Below are 16862 nucleotides of genomic sequence, written 5' to 3'. Positions count from 1 at the left end.
TTGCTGCGCCAGCTGTCTCTAGTTGCAGCGATTGGGCTCTGTACTCTTCGCTTCGGTGCACAGGCTTCTTACCGCAGTGGCTTCTCTGGCTGCGGAGCACAGGCTGTAGGCACTTGGCCTTCGGTAGTTGTGAGTCGTGGGCCCTGGAGCAGTCTCAATAGTTGTGGTGCACGGGCTTAGTTGCTCCGTGGCATGTGGGATCTTCCTGGACCGGGGATCAAACCCCTGTCCCCTGCATTGACAGGTGGATTCTTATCCACTGTGCCACCAGGGAAATCCCAGAATCTTTTCAAAATGTTGGGAAAGCTTGCTCTTGGCCTGACCACTCTAATAAAGAGAGTTCTGTCATTTTGGCATATTTTTCTTTGAAGGTTTCTTCCCTTTGGCATATCTTTCATTTTCTGCACCCAGTTAGGTATTGTTTTATGCATTTAAGCATTTTCTGCCATCCTCCCAACCAGGATAGTGAATACCCAACCACTCCCCAGTGTCCGTTTGTGGCCTAATTATTAAAGTGCGGCTCCCTCGTCACACGCCCTGTCATACTTGGGGGTGAAGCTTTGATGGGGGTATTTTAGAGCTTCTGTTTACTATTCTGCTGTTGACAGTTTTATGGCAGACAGCTTTTTGGGGGTACACACTTATTCTCAGAGGTGAGTCGAGGGGGTCATTTTGCGGGGTGGGGAGCTGAGCGGAGCTGAGTCCTCCTGTTCCAAACCAAGGGAGGAGGTCCTGGAGAAAAGCACAGGCTCATTTTTTGAGGGCTTCCAAGACGTTTGTCTGCCATGACTGAGTGGGTGCACTATTTATAAGTTCTGGATAGAGACTGGCTAGAAAGGAATTAGGAGGCCTGACCCCACAGGGACCTAATGGAGCCCACTGAGTGACGTGCTGGAAATGAGCCTCACTGAACTCCAGCTCTGGGAGCCACCGGTTACTTCGGGCCCGAGGGACAGACCCGGTAGACTGAGGCATCCAGGCCTGCCCTGGGATCCCTCCGAGCCCCTGCTGTGCTGCCCCTGGCCTCTGCCTCCCCTCCCCTCCACTCCCACCTCTCTCAGAGACACCCTCCTCCAGAGGGCAATGACAAAGCCCCATCTTGTTATCCTAAGACTTAGCACTGCCGACATCCGTAAAGTGCAGGCAGTCGGGAAACTGCAAAGCTCCCTTGGGGGGAGTGAGGTTTGAGCGAGTTTGGGAAGGAGGACATTTGTTACTTGAAGCGCTGGCCTGTGTGAAGGCTGGTAACAGGAGGGATGACGAGGGCTCAGGTGACCCCTGGAGCCAGCCTGGAATGGCAGCCGGGGCCCTGTGTTGGGAGCAGTGTTCACTCATGGGGTCAAGCATTTGGCATCGTAAGCTCAAGTGCTTGGCATCATGGGCTGAGGGGTTTGGCATCGTGGGCTCAGTGAAGCCATGAGCCCGGGTGCTGGTCGTGTTTGCTGTGGGGAGGCCAGGAGGTCCCACCACCACGACGGCCACTTGTGTAGCTGTGATCACATCTCAGTTCTGTGCACGCCAGGTGCCTCTGGAGTCTGCTGTCCCCCTCTTGTATTGTCCTTCCTGCCACATGGCAGAGCCCTGTCACTGGTGAAGCCTGAAGCGGAGCACCCTGTCCCGTGTCCTGGATTTTCCCCATTGGATACATCTGTACTTGTCCTAAGAGGATTCTAGGAGGAAGGGAGTATCTTCCTTCCCCTTGACTTCCTGGTTCTGAGAGCTTCTCTCACCTGTGACCCCTGGGAGCCAGTGCCCTGGCTTCCAGACGGCCCCTTGCCACTCCCCCCAGGTGGCCGCCAGAGAGTCTGGATCAGGAAACTGGCAGTCCGAGGGCAGTCGGAGTCTCTGAGCTTATTGACACGGTGTGAAGAAGCCAGATGCTGCCGCTGGGACCCCCAGCTGGGGTGCCAGACGCTTCCTGGAGACCGTCCTGCTCAGTCTGTCCTTCCCCAAGGTGTCGGGCCTTGTTTGTGTCGACACAGCCCTGGAAGGAGCTTTGGAGTTGATCAGTTCAGTTCAGTCACTCAATCGTGTCCGACTGTTTGCAACCCCATGGACTGCAGCATGCCAGGCTTCCCTGTCCATCATCAACTCCAGGAGCTCACTCAAACTCATGTCCATCAAGTCGGTGATGCCATCCAACCATCTCATCCTCTGTCATCCCCTTCTCTTCTCGTCTTCAGTCTTTCCACCATCAGGATCTTTTCCAATGAGTCAGTTCTTCGCATGAGGTGGCCAAAGTATTGGAATTTCAGCTTCAGCATCAGTCCTTCTAATGAACACCAGGACTGATGTTCATTTAGGATGACTTTAGGATGGACTCCTTGCAGTCCAAGGTACTCTCAAGAGCCTTCTCCAACACCACAGTTCAAAACCATCGTTTCTCCTAAATTTCAGGTTTGCAGCCTGGATGAGGTCCAGTGGGCTCTTTCCCCTTTTACGTTACAAAGCCCTCTCTAGCCCCAGCCCCTTGCTGCTGAGAATCCAAGTGCTGCCACCCTCCTCTGACCTACTTTTGTGACTTTTCTTTTTGTTTGTTTAAAGTGGTTAGCAACGAGGTCCTTCCAAGACGCAGTTAGTGCAGTTTCGCTTAGGAAAAGGGAAATCTGGGGTTTCCCCCACATCTTATCCTAGCATCTCAGAACAAATCTAAAGGAGGTGCAGGACAGAGAGGGGAGGGGTGTACAAAGTCTGCTCTGGATCTCGGTGCTTAAATCCCTCTCGCCTGCACCCTCCCCCTTCACTGGCCCGAGCCCAGTTCTCTGCGGAGGGAGGGGGTCTCTGCGATGGCGGCGCCCCAGGCCTGACTCTTCCCTCCCACTGTCAGGCCACAAGAAGGATGGGGTGACATGAGAGGCCGCAAGGCTTGTGTGTGCCCTCGTCCTTCATCGCGGCCTCAGAATGCGACAGTGGCCTTTGTTTTGCCTTCACAGAAGCCCGTGTGGCCCCAGGAAGGCTTGTTGGCAGATCTGAGGACTGCCCAGAGCACATCTCCGTACTCGTCCACTCCCTGCAGCCAGGGGGGGTGTGGCCATCGCCCGCCCAGCAGGCCAGTGTCAGCTGCGGTCTCCACAGTGGCCTTCTGTTCTGAGTAGCAGGCGGGAGGGTCCATTCGTCAGCAGCCTCCTCACGTCCCCACTAGATGAGGGCCTGGCCTGTCGCCCTGGAGGCCCCGCCACCCCGAGGAGACGCATTTGCTTGGCTCCCCTGTCTCCGGTGTTGTGGAGCATGACGGCCACTAGCCACATGTGGCTGGTGCCGCCTCCAGAATGTGGCTGGTGTGTGACAGAGGAAGTGAATTTTTCATTTACTTAGATTGAAAAACCAGTTCTGGAATTCAGTTATTGGAAGAACTGTAAGTGTGTTTGGAACAACTTGGGTGTGCGAATCTACTTATTCAGATCATGTTTCCAATGACAGTTTGGCATTCAAATTCTGATGTGCTGCGAGTGTAAACTACACAGTGGATTTCAAAGACTTAGTGTGAAAAAAAGTGTGAAATCAAATCATCTCTTTCATGGTTTTATGTTGATTCGGTGGTGAAGCAATAATATTTTGGAAATGTTGGTTTAATTAAGGTATATTATTTGTATGTTGTCATTTGTTTCTTTTTACTTTTCTTTTTTTAAATTGGGGAGATAATAGCTTTACAATATTGTGTTAGCCTCTGCCATACATCAACATCAATCAGCCTCAGGTATAAAGAACATTCGAAATGAATGTTTCTCATGTATTTCTGCTAGACAGTTCTCACCGTGGTACTCAAACCTCCGAGGCTATTTTTGCTGGAATACGATTAATGGTCCTTCGGGGGGAACAATTAAGATCTTAGAGGTATTTTGGGCCACAGGATTAAATCTTAGGAGACCCATGAGGCTTTGAAAGGAACACATCAATAAAACATTGTTCATGAAACATTACTTCCTAACTGTGCAAGTGATACATACATATTGTGGGAAAATTAGAAAGCCCAAATTAGATAAAATTAAACTTCCAGGTTTAGAAGGAGAATACATGGATTTCCCAGAAGTATTTCCCAGCAGTCTTTTGCTTAGGTTATCGTTAGCATAAAAATTCAGCTTTACATTACTGCAGAGACCTTCAAGATGATTTCACATTCTGTATCTGCTTCATAACAAACTGTGGAAAATTCTTAAAGAGATGGGAATACCAGACCACCAGACCTGCCTCCTGAGAAACCTGTATGTAGATCAAGAAGCAACAGTTAGAACCGAACATGGAACCACAGACTGGTTCCAAATCGGAAAAGGAGTACGTCAAGGCTGTATAATGTCACCCTGTTTATTTAACTTACATGCAGAGTACATCATGCAGAGTGCCAGGCTGCATGAAGCTCAAGCTGAAATCAGGATTGCCAGGAGAAATATCAGTAACTTCAGATATACAGATGACACCAACCTAATGGCAGAAAGTGAAGGGGAACTAAAGAACCTCTTGATGAAGGTGAAAGAGGACAGTGAAAAAGCTGCCTTAAAACTCAGCATTCAAAAAACTGAGATCATGGCATCTGGTCCCATCACTAAATGGCAAATAGATGGGGAAACAATAGAAACAGTGACAGACTTTAATTTTGGGGGCTCCAAAATCACTGCAGATGGTCTGCAGCCATGAAATTAAAAGACGCTTGCTTCTTGGAAGAAAAGTTATGACCAACCTAGACAACTTATTAAAAAGCAGAGACATCACTTTGCCAACAAAGGTCTGTCTAGTCAAAGCTATGGTTTATCCAGTAGTAAAGTATGGATGTGAGAGTTGTACCATAAAAAAGGCTGAATGCCAAAGAATGGAAGTTTTTGAACTGTGGTGTTGGAGAAGACTCTTGAGAGTCCCTTGGACAGTAGGGAGATCAAACCAGCCAATCCTAAAGGAAATCAGTCCTAAATATTCTTTGGAAGGACTGAAGCTAAAGTTCCAATACTTTGGCCACTTAATACAAAGAGCCGACTCATTGGAAAAGACCCTGATGCAGGGAAAGATTGAAGGCAGGAAAGGGGGCCGACAGAGAATGAGATGGTTGGATGGTACCATCAACTCAATGGACATGAGTTTGAGCAAACTCTGGGAAATAGTGAAGGACAGGGAAGCCTGGGTGCTGCAGTCCATGGTCGCAAAGAGTCGGACACGACTGAATCACTGAACAACAACAAATTTCCTTTATAAACATGTGCACCCTCTTCAAGCACCCTGATAATAGGGCTGGTGCTCCAGACACTTGCACCACAGCAGAGCAGAAACCAGCCAAGACTCCAGAAGGGAATGTAGTTGGTTGACAGTGATAACAAGGAAATCTTCTAGAAGTTGGGCTGAGCACTTGAGTTTAGCATTGAGACCAGATAGGGACTCCGTGACATTGCTAGCAATGTTATTATTTATTGAATGTCCCCAAGTTAAAGTGACTTAGTTTTGATGTGACTTAGCAGTTCTTGGTGGTTTAGTCCCTAAGTCAGTCTGACTCTTGGCAACCCCATGGACTGTATACTGGAGTGGGTTGCCGTTTCCTTCTCCAGGGGATCTTTCCGATCCAGGGGTCGAACCGGGGCTGTTGCATTGCAGACAGATTATTTACTGCCTGAGCCACCAGGGAAGCTGTGACAGAACGGCTGACTTGGCTGGGAGTCCCTCCTTTTGCTGGGAGTGGATTTATCTGATTTTACTGGCTGTGTGTGTTTTGCCCGAGGGTGCTACTGCGGAATCCTTTGGTGAGCACATCCAGTTGAGAGAGACTGCCTTGACTTTTCCAAGCCCTGAAGGAAGGCTGAGGCTGTTACACAACTCAGACTCTGCCCAACACTGAGACTTGGCTTGAGAAAACACTGGCCGTCTCAGATGCAGTGACATGTGACCTCAGATCGTAAAGAAAGATGTCCTCCAACACTGAGCACAGAGGGGCCCGGAGTGTTTGGGAGTGGGGTACACCTCCTCAATTTCTGGTGTGGTGGGAGCCATGGAAAGTTAATAAGGAGGGTGGAGCAGTTCATTTTGCACATTCTGTTGTCGACTTTAAAAACGTGCACTGAGTCTGATAATTAACTTTTTCTTGGGGCAGAGTGAGGACTGCAGCCTGGGAGACAGCACCTCAGATAGCTCTGAGAAGCTGCTCCAAAGAGGCAGGGTAGGGGGCGGTCATTGTATACGTGATTTGGGTGAAGGGGGAGTACACGCAGTCAAGCACATATTTTTTCCAGAAGGCTTCTGCTAGTCTGGTAAAGCTTTCTGCTAGTCATGAGGAACGGTTGTCACTGTGAAGGATTTTTGTGCTTTTCTAGACATGGGGAGATATAAGAATTGGGCTCAGAAAATCAGCTCCTGAAAATACCTAATTATTTGAAGACCCCTCCTGCCAGTTTTTCCCCCAAGCACAGAGTGCCTCCCTTCTCCTCTCCACCCTGAACGCCTTTCAGAGGGTGTTGGAAATCAGCAGCTGCAGCAGCACTCAGCACAGTCTGTAGCTGAGACTGTGACGGTGTCGGCCTCTCCTGGCGAGCTTGCCAAGGCTGCCATTCCCATCTGAGGATTCAGAGAGCTCCGAGGTGATCAGCTGGGCCCTGCGGGATTAGCCAATTGTGTTCACTGTCCCCTTTTAATTCATAAGCGCTGGTTGGCAGTGTCCTGAATTCAGAGAGTCCTCACGCCATGCAGTAGAGTGACTGCTGGAAAAAAAGTTGTCTCTCAATGGAAACATTTTTTTTAAAGGCGTAAGCGGAGCTTTGTTGGTCAAGAGTTTCTATGGTGACCACTTTTGCAAGACCAAGAATATTACTGAATCCTACTGCCTTGCTTGTCTTCTGTAGAATTAGATATTTTATCTTCTGGGTTTGTGAGAAACAAGGCACATGTGGGCAGGGAAGACCAACCTGCCCTGAGAAGTACTCTGGGAAATGTGAGTGGTGGGCCAGCACACTTGGATGGGAACTTATTAAAACCCCCACGACAAGGGGGCATGTCGATGGCTGGTGCCTGGGCCTTCCTTCAGGGACCCTTGGTGTGAGGGCAGGAGGCTGGGCATCTCCTGTGTGCCACGTCTCTGGGGGTGTGTGTGGGGGCTTCAGATTAGCTCTGACTTATCCCTTCCCCAGGGAAGGACTGCGTGCTCCAGTCCATGGGGTCACAGAGAGTTGGACATTACTGAGTGACTGAACGACAGCAACAGGGAAGTCACTGCTGAAAAAAGAGAAGTGTCTTTATTTACAGCTTGTACCAAAGACATACTGAATGCCAGAATCCTGAATTGTCAGTTTGTAAAGACTCAGTAACATCTCTTTTAATGTTTCAAAGTGAAAGTGAAAGTTGCTCAGTTGTGTCTGACTCTTTGCAACCCCATGGACTATACAGTCCATGGACTTCTCCAGGCCAGAATACTGGAGTGGGTAGCCTTTCCCTTCTCCAGGGGATCTTCCCAACACAGGGATTGAACCCAGGTCTCCTGCATTGCAGGCAGGTTCTTTACCAGCTGAGCCACAAGGGAAGCCCTTTTAATGTTTATTCTGCATTTTTTAGTTGCACAAGCAAATCATACAATAAAAATAAAGACATCCTTTAAAAGAAACTCACTGCTAGTCCTACTAATATAGCATCTAATATATCTTCTTTCCCCCCAAAGTATCTGTACAAATGCAGACATAATTTTTATTTAGTAATAATCAAGGCAGAAGCACAGTTAGCTGTTTGGATTTTTCATTTATTTATATCTTACGTTTTCCTTCCTATTATATATATATAGTATTTTCATAGCAACTGTTTTCATAATGGCTGCACACTCCTCCAGTTTCTTGGTACACTGTAATTTTCTTAATCAGTCTTTATTTTGTTTTCTGTTCTTAATGGCATCCTTTCCCCTTTGTTTCCATAGGAAGTTCTCCAGCAGCTGATCGTCATGAATTTGCCTAATGTCTTGATGATTGGCAAAGACCCGCTGTCTGGTGAGTGGAGGCCGCCCTCGCCCCCCTTGGAGCCTGGGCTGTGCCCTGGGCAGCTGTTGGAGGCAGAGCTCTGGCTGCCAGCCTGGAGCCAGCACAGTGAAAACACGTGCTCATTTGGGTATGATTGTAAAGGATGGGCTTATAACCCCAAGGCTTTACGCCAAGAGCACGTTTCTTCCTTAAGAATATATCCTCACGACCGCTCAGATGGGAGTCCCAAGGCAGGTGAGGCCACTGCTTCCTTGGTCTGTGGGGCTGAAGTAATATGGTGGCTCCCCCACCACCCAGGGGTCTCTCCTCGTACCATCATGGGGTGTGGTCTCTATTGACAAGAAAAAATCTTTGAAAGGGAAAGTGTTAGTCGCTCAGTCGTGTCTGACTCTTTTCAACCCCATGGAATGTACCCCACCAGGCTCCTCTGCCCATGGGGATTCTCCAGGCAAGAATACTGGAGTGGGTTGCCATGCTGTCCTCCAGGGGATCTTCCCGACCCAGGGATCGAACCCAGGTCCCCTGTCTTGAAGGCAGATCCTTTAGCCTCTGAGCCACCTGGGAGAGAGTCTTTGGAGGGAACTAACATCCTTCCGCTGGCATCCTGTGCCGCTTTATTTGCCCCATGCACATTCACTGGGACCCCCTGTCACACATCCGTTCTCACATCTCCCGCTGGTCTCTGGGGCCCGAGCGGGTAAGGTCCTGAGTCCTGGTCTTGGACACTTGGTATGACTTTGAAAGCCTAAAATGTCCTTCCGGACACCTCACAGAAAGCCAGAGCTTAGCTCCAACCTGAGGATTAATGCACTGTGAGTTGAACGGGGTGCTTCCTTTCCTCCCCTCCATGGTCTTGAGTGTTGACCTGAACCTGTGGCTCGTGGATGGAAACTTGTGGGCCCCAGGGACAGATGTGCCTGCTGGCTGGGACTCCCCTGGTTCCCGTGGAGACCTTGGGAGCCTCCTGGACTGGGTGTGGGGTCAGGGCATGCGGGAAGGATCCCACCATGAGAGGCTTTTGCGGGAGGAGCTGAAGCTTGCCTCTGCGGGTACCTCCTCGACCTGCTCTCAGGGGAGCCCGTCCACGTGAGCTCAGGTCGTCTGGAGCGCAGAGGAGCGGTACACCTTGTGACCCGCCGAGGATGTTCCTCGTCGAGGAGCCCTGGCCCTGAAAGCAGCAGCAGCAGCTTCTGGGGGCACTGGGTCAAGGGAAGCTGAGCATGAAATCACTTTGCTCATGGGGAGGGGTCCTTCTTGGACCCCACTCCCCTGTTCTCTGCAAGAGCCCAAGGAAAGGGTTTCTTTGATCTCCTGTTCATCTTCAGTGCCACCGGCCCATGAGCATCACATTGGCTCTTCAGGGTACACCCAGACCCACCTGGCAGCCCCTGGCAGTAACGCCCTTCTCTACTTGCTGTGTTAGGAACAGGGAGCCCTTGGTTTGCGCTGTCCTTGGCTCTGCCCTGGAGCCATTTGTTTTCTGGCTTTATTTCATGGTTCCCCTAGGTAGAAGGAAATGGCAATCCACTCCAGTATTCTTTCCTGGCGAACCCCATGCACAGAGGAGCCTGGCTGTTTACAGTCCACGGGGTTGCAAGAGTCAGACATGACTTATGATTAAACCACCAGGTAGGGGATGCCAGATGCAGCCCCGGGCACCAGGGACAGCTGGGACTCTCTCGTGTTTCAGCAGTAACATGAGGAAAATGAGGGACTGCTTTGCTTAGCAGAACTGTGCTGCTTGTCCTGCCTTATTTGGGGGACTGGTATTAAGAGAGAGGTGCCCAGAGAGGTTGGTGGTTCAGGCATAGTTCTGCTGTTCCACCTGCTCTAGAGACAGCGTTGTCAGATGAGGAGAGGAAAGCAGAGGAGCAGGAAAGAAGGTCCCTCCCTGCTTGAACACTCGGGACCCAGCGTGTGCTAGGCACCAGACGTGCATTTAAAAGCGGAAGTAAAAATGTGCTTCTGGGGTGTGGCCGTGCCGTCGCATTTATAGATGAGAGAATGGCAGGGTCGAAGTGACAGGCCCTCAGCCACTTGACCCATGAGCAGAGGGGAGTTTGAGTGGGAGTTTGTTCCACCTGAACCCTGGGCCTGAGCCCTGGTCCTTATCCCACATGAACAGCTCAGGCAGTTGCCAGTGTTTAACCATTTTGACCTACAAAAATGACAGTGACGTATGAGTTAATCTGGTGGCTCAGATCGTAAAACACTGCAGGAGACCCAGGTTTGATCCCTGGTTCAGGAAGATTCCCTGGAGGAGGGCATGGCAACCCACTCCAGTATCTTGCCTGGAGAATCCCCATGGACAGAGGAGCCTGGTGGGCTGCAGTCCATGGGGTCACAAAGAGTTGGACACGATTGAGCAACTAACATTTATGAGTCATTCTCGTGCTAAACACGTCTTCCTCCCCCACCGTGTCACCCATCACCCCATCACACTGCGTGGTTTGCCACCTTCCTGTGCTGGCCCCTCCCTTCCTACTGCTGTGGGGGGCCCCTTCTCCAGAAGGCACCTCTGCTCACCAGAACCCTGGCTCCAGCCCTGCCTTCAGAGCCTCTCTGTTCCAGCCTCTCTGAATCACATGGGGAGAGAGACTGTCCACATGCAGGGAACCCAGGTCCCACCTCGAGTCTGGCAGTGAACAGAAACACCTGCGAAGATGTGGACACTGATTTTTAAATAGCTTTATTAAGATATAATTTGCATACCATAAAATTAACCTTTTTTTTTTTTGGCCACTCCACATAGCATGTGGGATCTTCCCCCACTGGGGGTTGAACCTGTACCCCCTGCACTGGGAGCGTGAAATCTTAGTTACTGGTCCATCAGGGAAGACTGAAATTCACCTATTTTAAGTATACAGTTTAGTGATTTTTTCCCCCCCATAAATGTACAAAGTGGTACAGCCTTCCTCACAATCCAGTTTGAGAACACTCTCAGGAAGCTGATTTTAAACTCAGTTTAAAATTTAATGGATTTTAAACTCAGTCGTGTCTGACTCTTTGCAACCCCATGGACTGTAGCCCACCAGGCTCCTCTGTCCATGGGGATTCTCCAGGCAATACTGGAGTGGGTTGCCATGCTCTCCTCCAGGGGATCTTCCTGACCCAGGGATCGAACCCAGGTCTCCTGCATTGCAGGCAGATTCTTTAACGTCTGAGCCACCAGGGAAGCCCTTTAAACGGACAGGTGAATGGAATGTCTCCAAGTCCCTAGGGCCGTATGGAATCAACGTATATCAGTCGAAGAGGTTCCGGCCCCAGTTCAATGGAGAAGTTAAGATGAGACGGGGACCTCTGGGAAAGTTAAGGACGAGAATTCCACCCAGTGCGGCAATCTGAGAGGGCCCCCGGCAGGCAGGCAGGGCTGACTGACGGCGGCTTCTGCCGAGAGGGGAGGGGCTGCCTCCCCCAGAGCGAGGCTGGAGGGATGAGAGCTGGGAGCACGCATGGGTAGGTTTTGACAGGAGTCTCAGGGGAACTCTGAGAGCAAGAAGGTTGTCAGGGGATAGGCACCAGCAAGAAGAAGCAAACATGAGTGCCCGAGACACATTTGTGGAATGGTGTTTTCTGTTTTAAATTTTAAAAGTAGGTGGGTGAAGCATTTGGGGCTTCATTTAAAATAAAGAATAAAGTTGGTTTCTTTCTTGTGTGGTTGCCTAGAAGGGGTGGATGGGAGGCTTTTTTTTTTTTTTTTTTAAACAAATTTTGTCATCCAGCTCAGGAGCACACCTGTGTTCTTTTTAGCTGATGCTGACACTGTACCGTCATTTATAACATTTCAGTTTGGGGTTAGTTTTTGGTTTTGGTAAATGCACCTCCATGGAGAGACACACACACACAGTCACACACACAGTGACACTGAATGATCCCAGAACACCAATCACTTGTCCCCCTCCCTCTGACCTAAACAAGGGAGATGGCACGACTCACACTATGAGATGTTTCTGTATGTCTGTCATCCTGCACCCAACAGACAAAAGATGTTCTCTTTTTTCCCTACCTCAGGTGGGATTCAAGGGCAGTTCAGTGAATATGAGAAAAGACTTCATATATTTAAAAATCTGTCCTCAGTGGCTGCCCTCCTGACCTCCAGTCCCCATTCTCTGCTTTCCTGTCTGTACCTCGAATCATCTCTGCATTTCCTCTCTGGCTGCGTGATTTTGCTCCCGTCTCCTTGGATACCTGTCCCTGGGGAAGCATCTTGTCTGGCGCCTCATTACTGTGGACCCCACTTCTTGGAGCCTGGCCTGGGGTCCCCTGGACCCTGCTGTAGGCCTCTCACGTTCGTCCACAGGTGCACAGCAGAAGAGCCTTCCCCGGCGGCTGGGCCAAGTGCAGGCTGCCGGGACTGGTGTCGCAGGCTGTCCTTCGTCTTGTTTCCAGGCGGCCACGTCTGATCCTTCTCTCCGACCCCACTCCCATCCCTCAGGCAGGTGCCCTGGCTCTACCTGCACCAGAGCCGCACTCTTCTCTCCTCCTGCCCCGCTGCCCCCCTGGTTCCAGCCGCCACCATCCTTCTCCTGCCTAGCACCTGGGTGGCCTTCTAACTCTGTTCCCTTGGCCTGAAATGCTTTTCCCAGATATTCACAGGAATCACTTCAGTTCAGTCACTCAGTCGTGTCCCACTCTCTGCAACCCTATGGACTACAGCATGCCAGGCTTCCCTGTCCATCACCAACTCCTGGAGCTTACTCAAACTCAAGTACATTGAGTCAATGATGCCATCCAACCATCTCATCCTCTCTTGTACCCTTTCCCTCCCGCCTTCAATCTTTCTCAGCATCAGGGTCTTTTCAAATGAGTCAGTTCTTTGCATCAGATGGCCAAAGTATTGGAGTTTCAGCTTCAGCGTCAGTTTTTCCAATGAATATTCAGGACTGATGTCCTTTAGGATGGACTGGTTGGATCTCCTTGCAGTCCAGGGGACTCTCAAGAGTCTTCTCCAACACCACAGTTCAAAAGCATCAATTCTTTGGCGCTCAGCTTTCTTTATGGTCCAACTCTCACATCCATATGTGACTACTGGAAAAAGGAATAGATCCTTCAAGTCATTGCTCAGATGTCACCTTCTCAGTGCACCCCATCCTGATGACCTCCCTGTGTGTAGCTGTATCCTCCTTCTCCCTGGGACTTCTGTTCTCTCATCCTGCTTTGCCTTCTTTTCTTTCATAACATTTATCACCCTCCATGACGCTCTCTCATTTACTTATTTTTCCCTGTCTGCTGCATTGCTTGTTTTTTTCCCCCATTGCTTGTTTTTTCCCCTTCTAGGATGTAATCTGTCACAAAGGCAGGAATTTTAGGGGATTTGTTGTTGTTGCCAATGTCTTGTGTGGTTTTGGGGTTTTTTTTTAATAGTTTTTATTGATTGATTGATTGGCTCTGCCATGTCTTAGTTGTGGCACATGGGATCTTTGATCTTTGTTGCGGCGTGCAAAAATCTCAGCCACTGGGCCACCAGGGAAGTCCCCGCCAGCGTCTTCTAAGTATCTAGAGTAGTGCCTGGCACGTAGTAGGTGCCAAATAAGTAGAGCGTAAGCGCTGGAGACGGACTTTATCTACTTGTCTGTCCTGTCCCCACTTCCCTCTTCCATCAAGCTAGTGCTCCTTACTGATGTTAGCCACGTGCTGCCACAGATAAAACTGTCAAGTGTCAGTGGTCAGGGTCAAATGAGAGTCGACCTCTGCTCAGCACCACGTGTGTGGCTGCCCTAGGCTGGTGATGCTGCACTGGAAGCTGCTCGCACCCTTGCCTGGCTGGCTATGCTTCCATGAAACATATTTACCTGGTTTATTGAAGAGTGTATTCTACATGAGAACCAAGGGATCCCAGTGTCTGCAGCATCTGTAAAGTGCTTGCCAGAGCGCCACACCCTGATTTCTCTGCAGCCAGGCTTGTCACCGTGCTACCCACATGAAGAAGACTAGATTGCTCTGACAAGAAGCCAGGGTGTTAGCAAATTAATTTCTGCGATGAATCATAGAGCAGTCATGCTGGAATAGGGCACTGTGTTGTCTTCCAAGGTTTGTATCCAAGCTCGGTAGTGGGTTTCAGACTTGTGAATTGCTGATCGCTCCCAAGCTGTTTAGAATGGAAAGGTGGGAGCCGTGTAGGTACAGAAACCCTGCCCAGAGAGGGGAGGGAACTCATTCCGAGGCACTCAGCGTGGCGGTCCTGTAAGTAAGAGATGCAGAGATATGTGTATCACCATAAGTCATGCAGATGGTTATATATGACCTGCCATCATTGTTATTCTGCCTGGCGTTTCTCAAGTTCTAAATGCCAGTCGAGATTCGTGGGTCCCTGGAGGGGCTGACCCTGTGTTTGCACCCTGTAGGGTCCTGTCTGTGAATACGGCTGGGACCTTGGAGGGTAGCCTTGGGGAATCTGTTCTTTGCTTTCAGAGATCTGGTCCTCATCCTCAGTCTTCGCTCTCACCACGGTTACAGAAGGGGCTTCCAGGGACAGGGGAAGCCCCTTGAGGAGTCAGGGAGTCTGTGCCCACCGATGCTGTGAACGTGCTTCCTTCACAGTTCATGCAGGCCTCTCTTCTGCTGCTCCAGCTGAAGGAACCAGAAGGCCGATATCTGACCCTCCCACATAGAAGATGAGAACCTCTTGCTTTCTTCCTCCTCTGAGTGGCACCCCTGGGCCAGAGGCTCAGAGGAGCTCAGCCCAAGCCTGCCTCAAGCTCTCCTTGTAAAATGCCCACTGTGGGTCCAGGGGCTGCGGAGATGAACAGGCTGTGTCTGCTCATGGAGCCCCCAGTCTGCACTGGGGCAAGAGAGGAGGAAGATGGGGTCCATCACTAGCCTGCTCCAAGGCGAGAAGCAGTGTGAGTGTGCTTCCCACAGAATACATGGCGGGTAATAAGTTCTTCCCTGGGCAGGTCAGGAAGGCTTCCTGGAGGAGGCAATATGTGGCAGAGCCTCAGGGAACTCTGAACAGAGCAGCAGAGTGCGAGTGTCCACGTGGGATGAGCCTGGAGGAGGGGGAGTGTACCAGCAGTCCCAGGAGGAGCAGCGAGCCTAGGGTGCAGGGAGGAAGTGTTCTATCACAGCTGAAGTTTAGGTTTCAAAGGCCAGAAGGAAACGGAACTCCTGAGACTCCTTGGAATTTAATATTTAACCCTCTAAGTGTTTACTTGCTCGCTTGTCAAGGACGTCCTTGAAGTGTTTCTCGGATCCCATAGAAACCTTCCCTCAAGGCACAGCTCTGCCTCTGATGACAAGCTGGAACCTCCAAGGGCCGGTGCGCCAGGGAGCTGGCTCACCTCCAGCCCTGCGACAGGGAGAGGGCTCCATGTCGGGTTGATATGAGCAGTCTTCCTGCCTCCGAGATTGTTCTTTGAGAAAGCAGGCGGCTGTCTTACCTCCCCGGCCATCACCCTGTGCTCTGTGCTACCCGCCCCCGCCTGCCCCCACCACCCTACTTGCCAAGCAACATAGGGGAGTCAAGGGTCTGCCCTTAGAGGCTAATGAGCAATGCAGGTCTTGTGTTCTTTCTCCCAAACTTGGGCTGTTCTTTTTAGTTCTCCTGAATTCTTACCCCATGTGTTTTTTTTATGTTTGCATTTGCAAAAACCTTAGGTCGTTTAGGATTTCCCAGGTGGCGCTAGTGGTAAAGAGCCCACCTGCCAGTGCAGGAGATGTGAGACACAGGTTCGATCCCTGGGTCGGGAAGATGCCCTGGAGGAGAGCGTGGCTACCCACTTCAGTGTTCTTGCCTCGAGAATCCCATGGACAGAGGAGCCTCGGGAGCTACAGTTCATGGGGTCACAGAAAGTCGGACACAACTGAGTGACTTGACGCACGCACATAGGTCCTTCAAATGAGGAGGGAAGAAGTTAGTAAATAAAAGTTCATCTCATTGGCCTTGATCCTATTCATGTTTCCAGTTCATTCTTGAGGGAGCAGGTTCAGAAAAGTGCCCACGCGGGGGTTCACATGGCGTGGCTTGCAGCCTGCTCCTTCAGCTCTGTGCTGCCCGCTGGACTCAGAAATGAGTCTCCAGTCCACCCAGAGTGAGGGGGGTGCTGGGCACTGGAGCCGAGAGCCAGCACTTGGCTCTTCCAGGAACGTGAAGCGCTTGAGTAACACTACCAAGCCCAGCGAGCGTTCAGGCGCGGCTGGATGCCGGCCTTTGGAGCAGCCGCAGGACCTGCCTGGAAACCGGACTTTGTTTGGTCGCCTCCTAGCGATGGGCCGTACACAGAGAGGGACTCCCCGGCTGCGTGAGCACACATGGCGTCCACCGGGTCTGCTCTCTGTGGCTGTGGCCGTCCGAGGAGGAGGGACGAGCTGTTATTTGTCAAAGGTCTCTGTGTTCCCCGATGATGTTTGGGCTTTGTGTTTTCTGCCTGGTGCATGGTGGGGGGACCCTTTCTCTGATCACCTCAGCCATCGCCTCACCTCCAGCCAGTGCAGATTCTGCTTTCTTAGGGTTCCATCTCCCTTTCTGATCCTCAGTTGTTTGGTGCTGGGAAATGAATTAGCTCTCAGCTTCTGTGCCCTGGGCAGGCTGGGCTCGGGAGTCATTTCTGGCAGTGCTGGTCTGAGGGGCTTGATGTGGCTGTTTCAGATTGTCTCTGTGACCAGGGCAGAGGTTCTCGTTACCTCCATGAGGTGGTGGGGGTATCCCTGCGGCTGGGGGCAGATTTGGGCCAGGTGCAGGAGAGACGTGGGGATAAGCGGGAGGTCACTGGTCAGGGTACACTCTGGAGCACCCCTGTGCTATTTCACACAGATGTGCAACTCGGTGCCTGCAGAGTCCACCTGTGATAAACATTTGTTGAATGACTAATTAAATAAATGGGGGTGTGCCTGATGGGCGTCACAAGTATAATGTTCCAGGTGTAAGAGATCTTGGTGAGGGTTTGACAGGAGTCGCCCTCCAGGCTGTGAGGTGGCATGTAGAGGTGCCCG

At 50.9% G+C, this 16862-nt stretch overlaps 1 protein-coding gene across 6 annotated transcripts in view; it reads left to right on the top strand.

Annotated features, from left to right (window-relative positions):
• The window catches only part of CCDC88C (coiled-coil domain containing 88C), a 143730-nt gene that overhangs the window by 56774 nt on the left and 70094 nt on the right, over window positions 1-16862 (top strand). For 5 of the 6 annotated variants that reach the window (NM_001102017.2, XM_059879049.1, XM_059879050.1 and 2 more), the window contains one exon: window positions 7871-7940. In NM_001102017.2, the coding sequence (NP_001095487.2) occupies window positions 7871-7940 (70 nt within the window). Of the gene's footprint in view, window positions 1-7870; window positions 7941-10324; window positions 16255-16862 lie in introns of those variants that run through there. The other variant, XM_059879052.1, reaches the window with a different exon arrangement.

This window comes from Bos taurus, chromosome 21 (genome assembly GCF_002263795.3).
Source record: "Bos taurus isolate L1 Dominette 01449 registration number 42190680 breed Hereford chromosome 21, ARS-UCD2.0, whole genome shotgun sequence".
NCBI lineage: Eukaryota > Metazoa > Chordata > Mammalia > Artiodactyla > Bovidae > Bos > Bos taurus.
The sequence above is the reverse complement of the archived record's forward strand: the minus strand, read 5'-3'. Positions and strand labels throughout refer to the sequence as shown.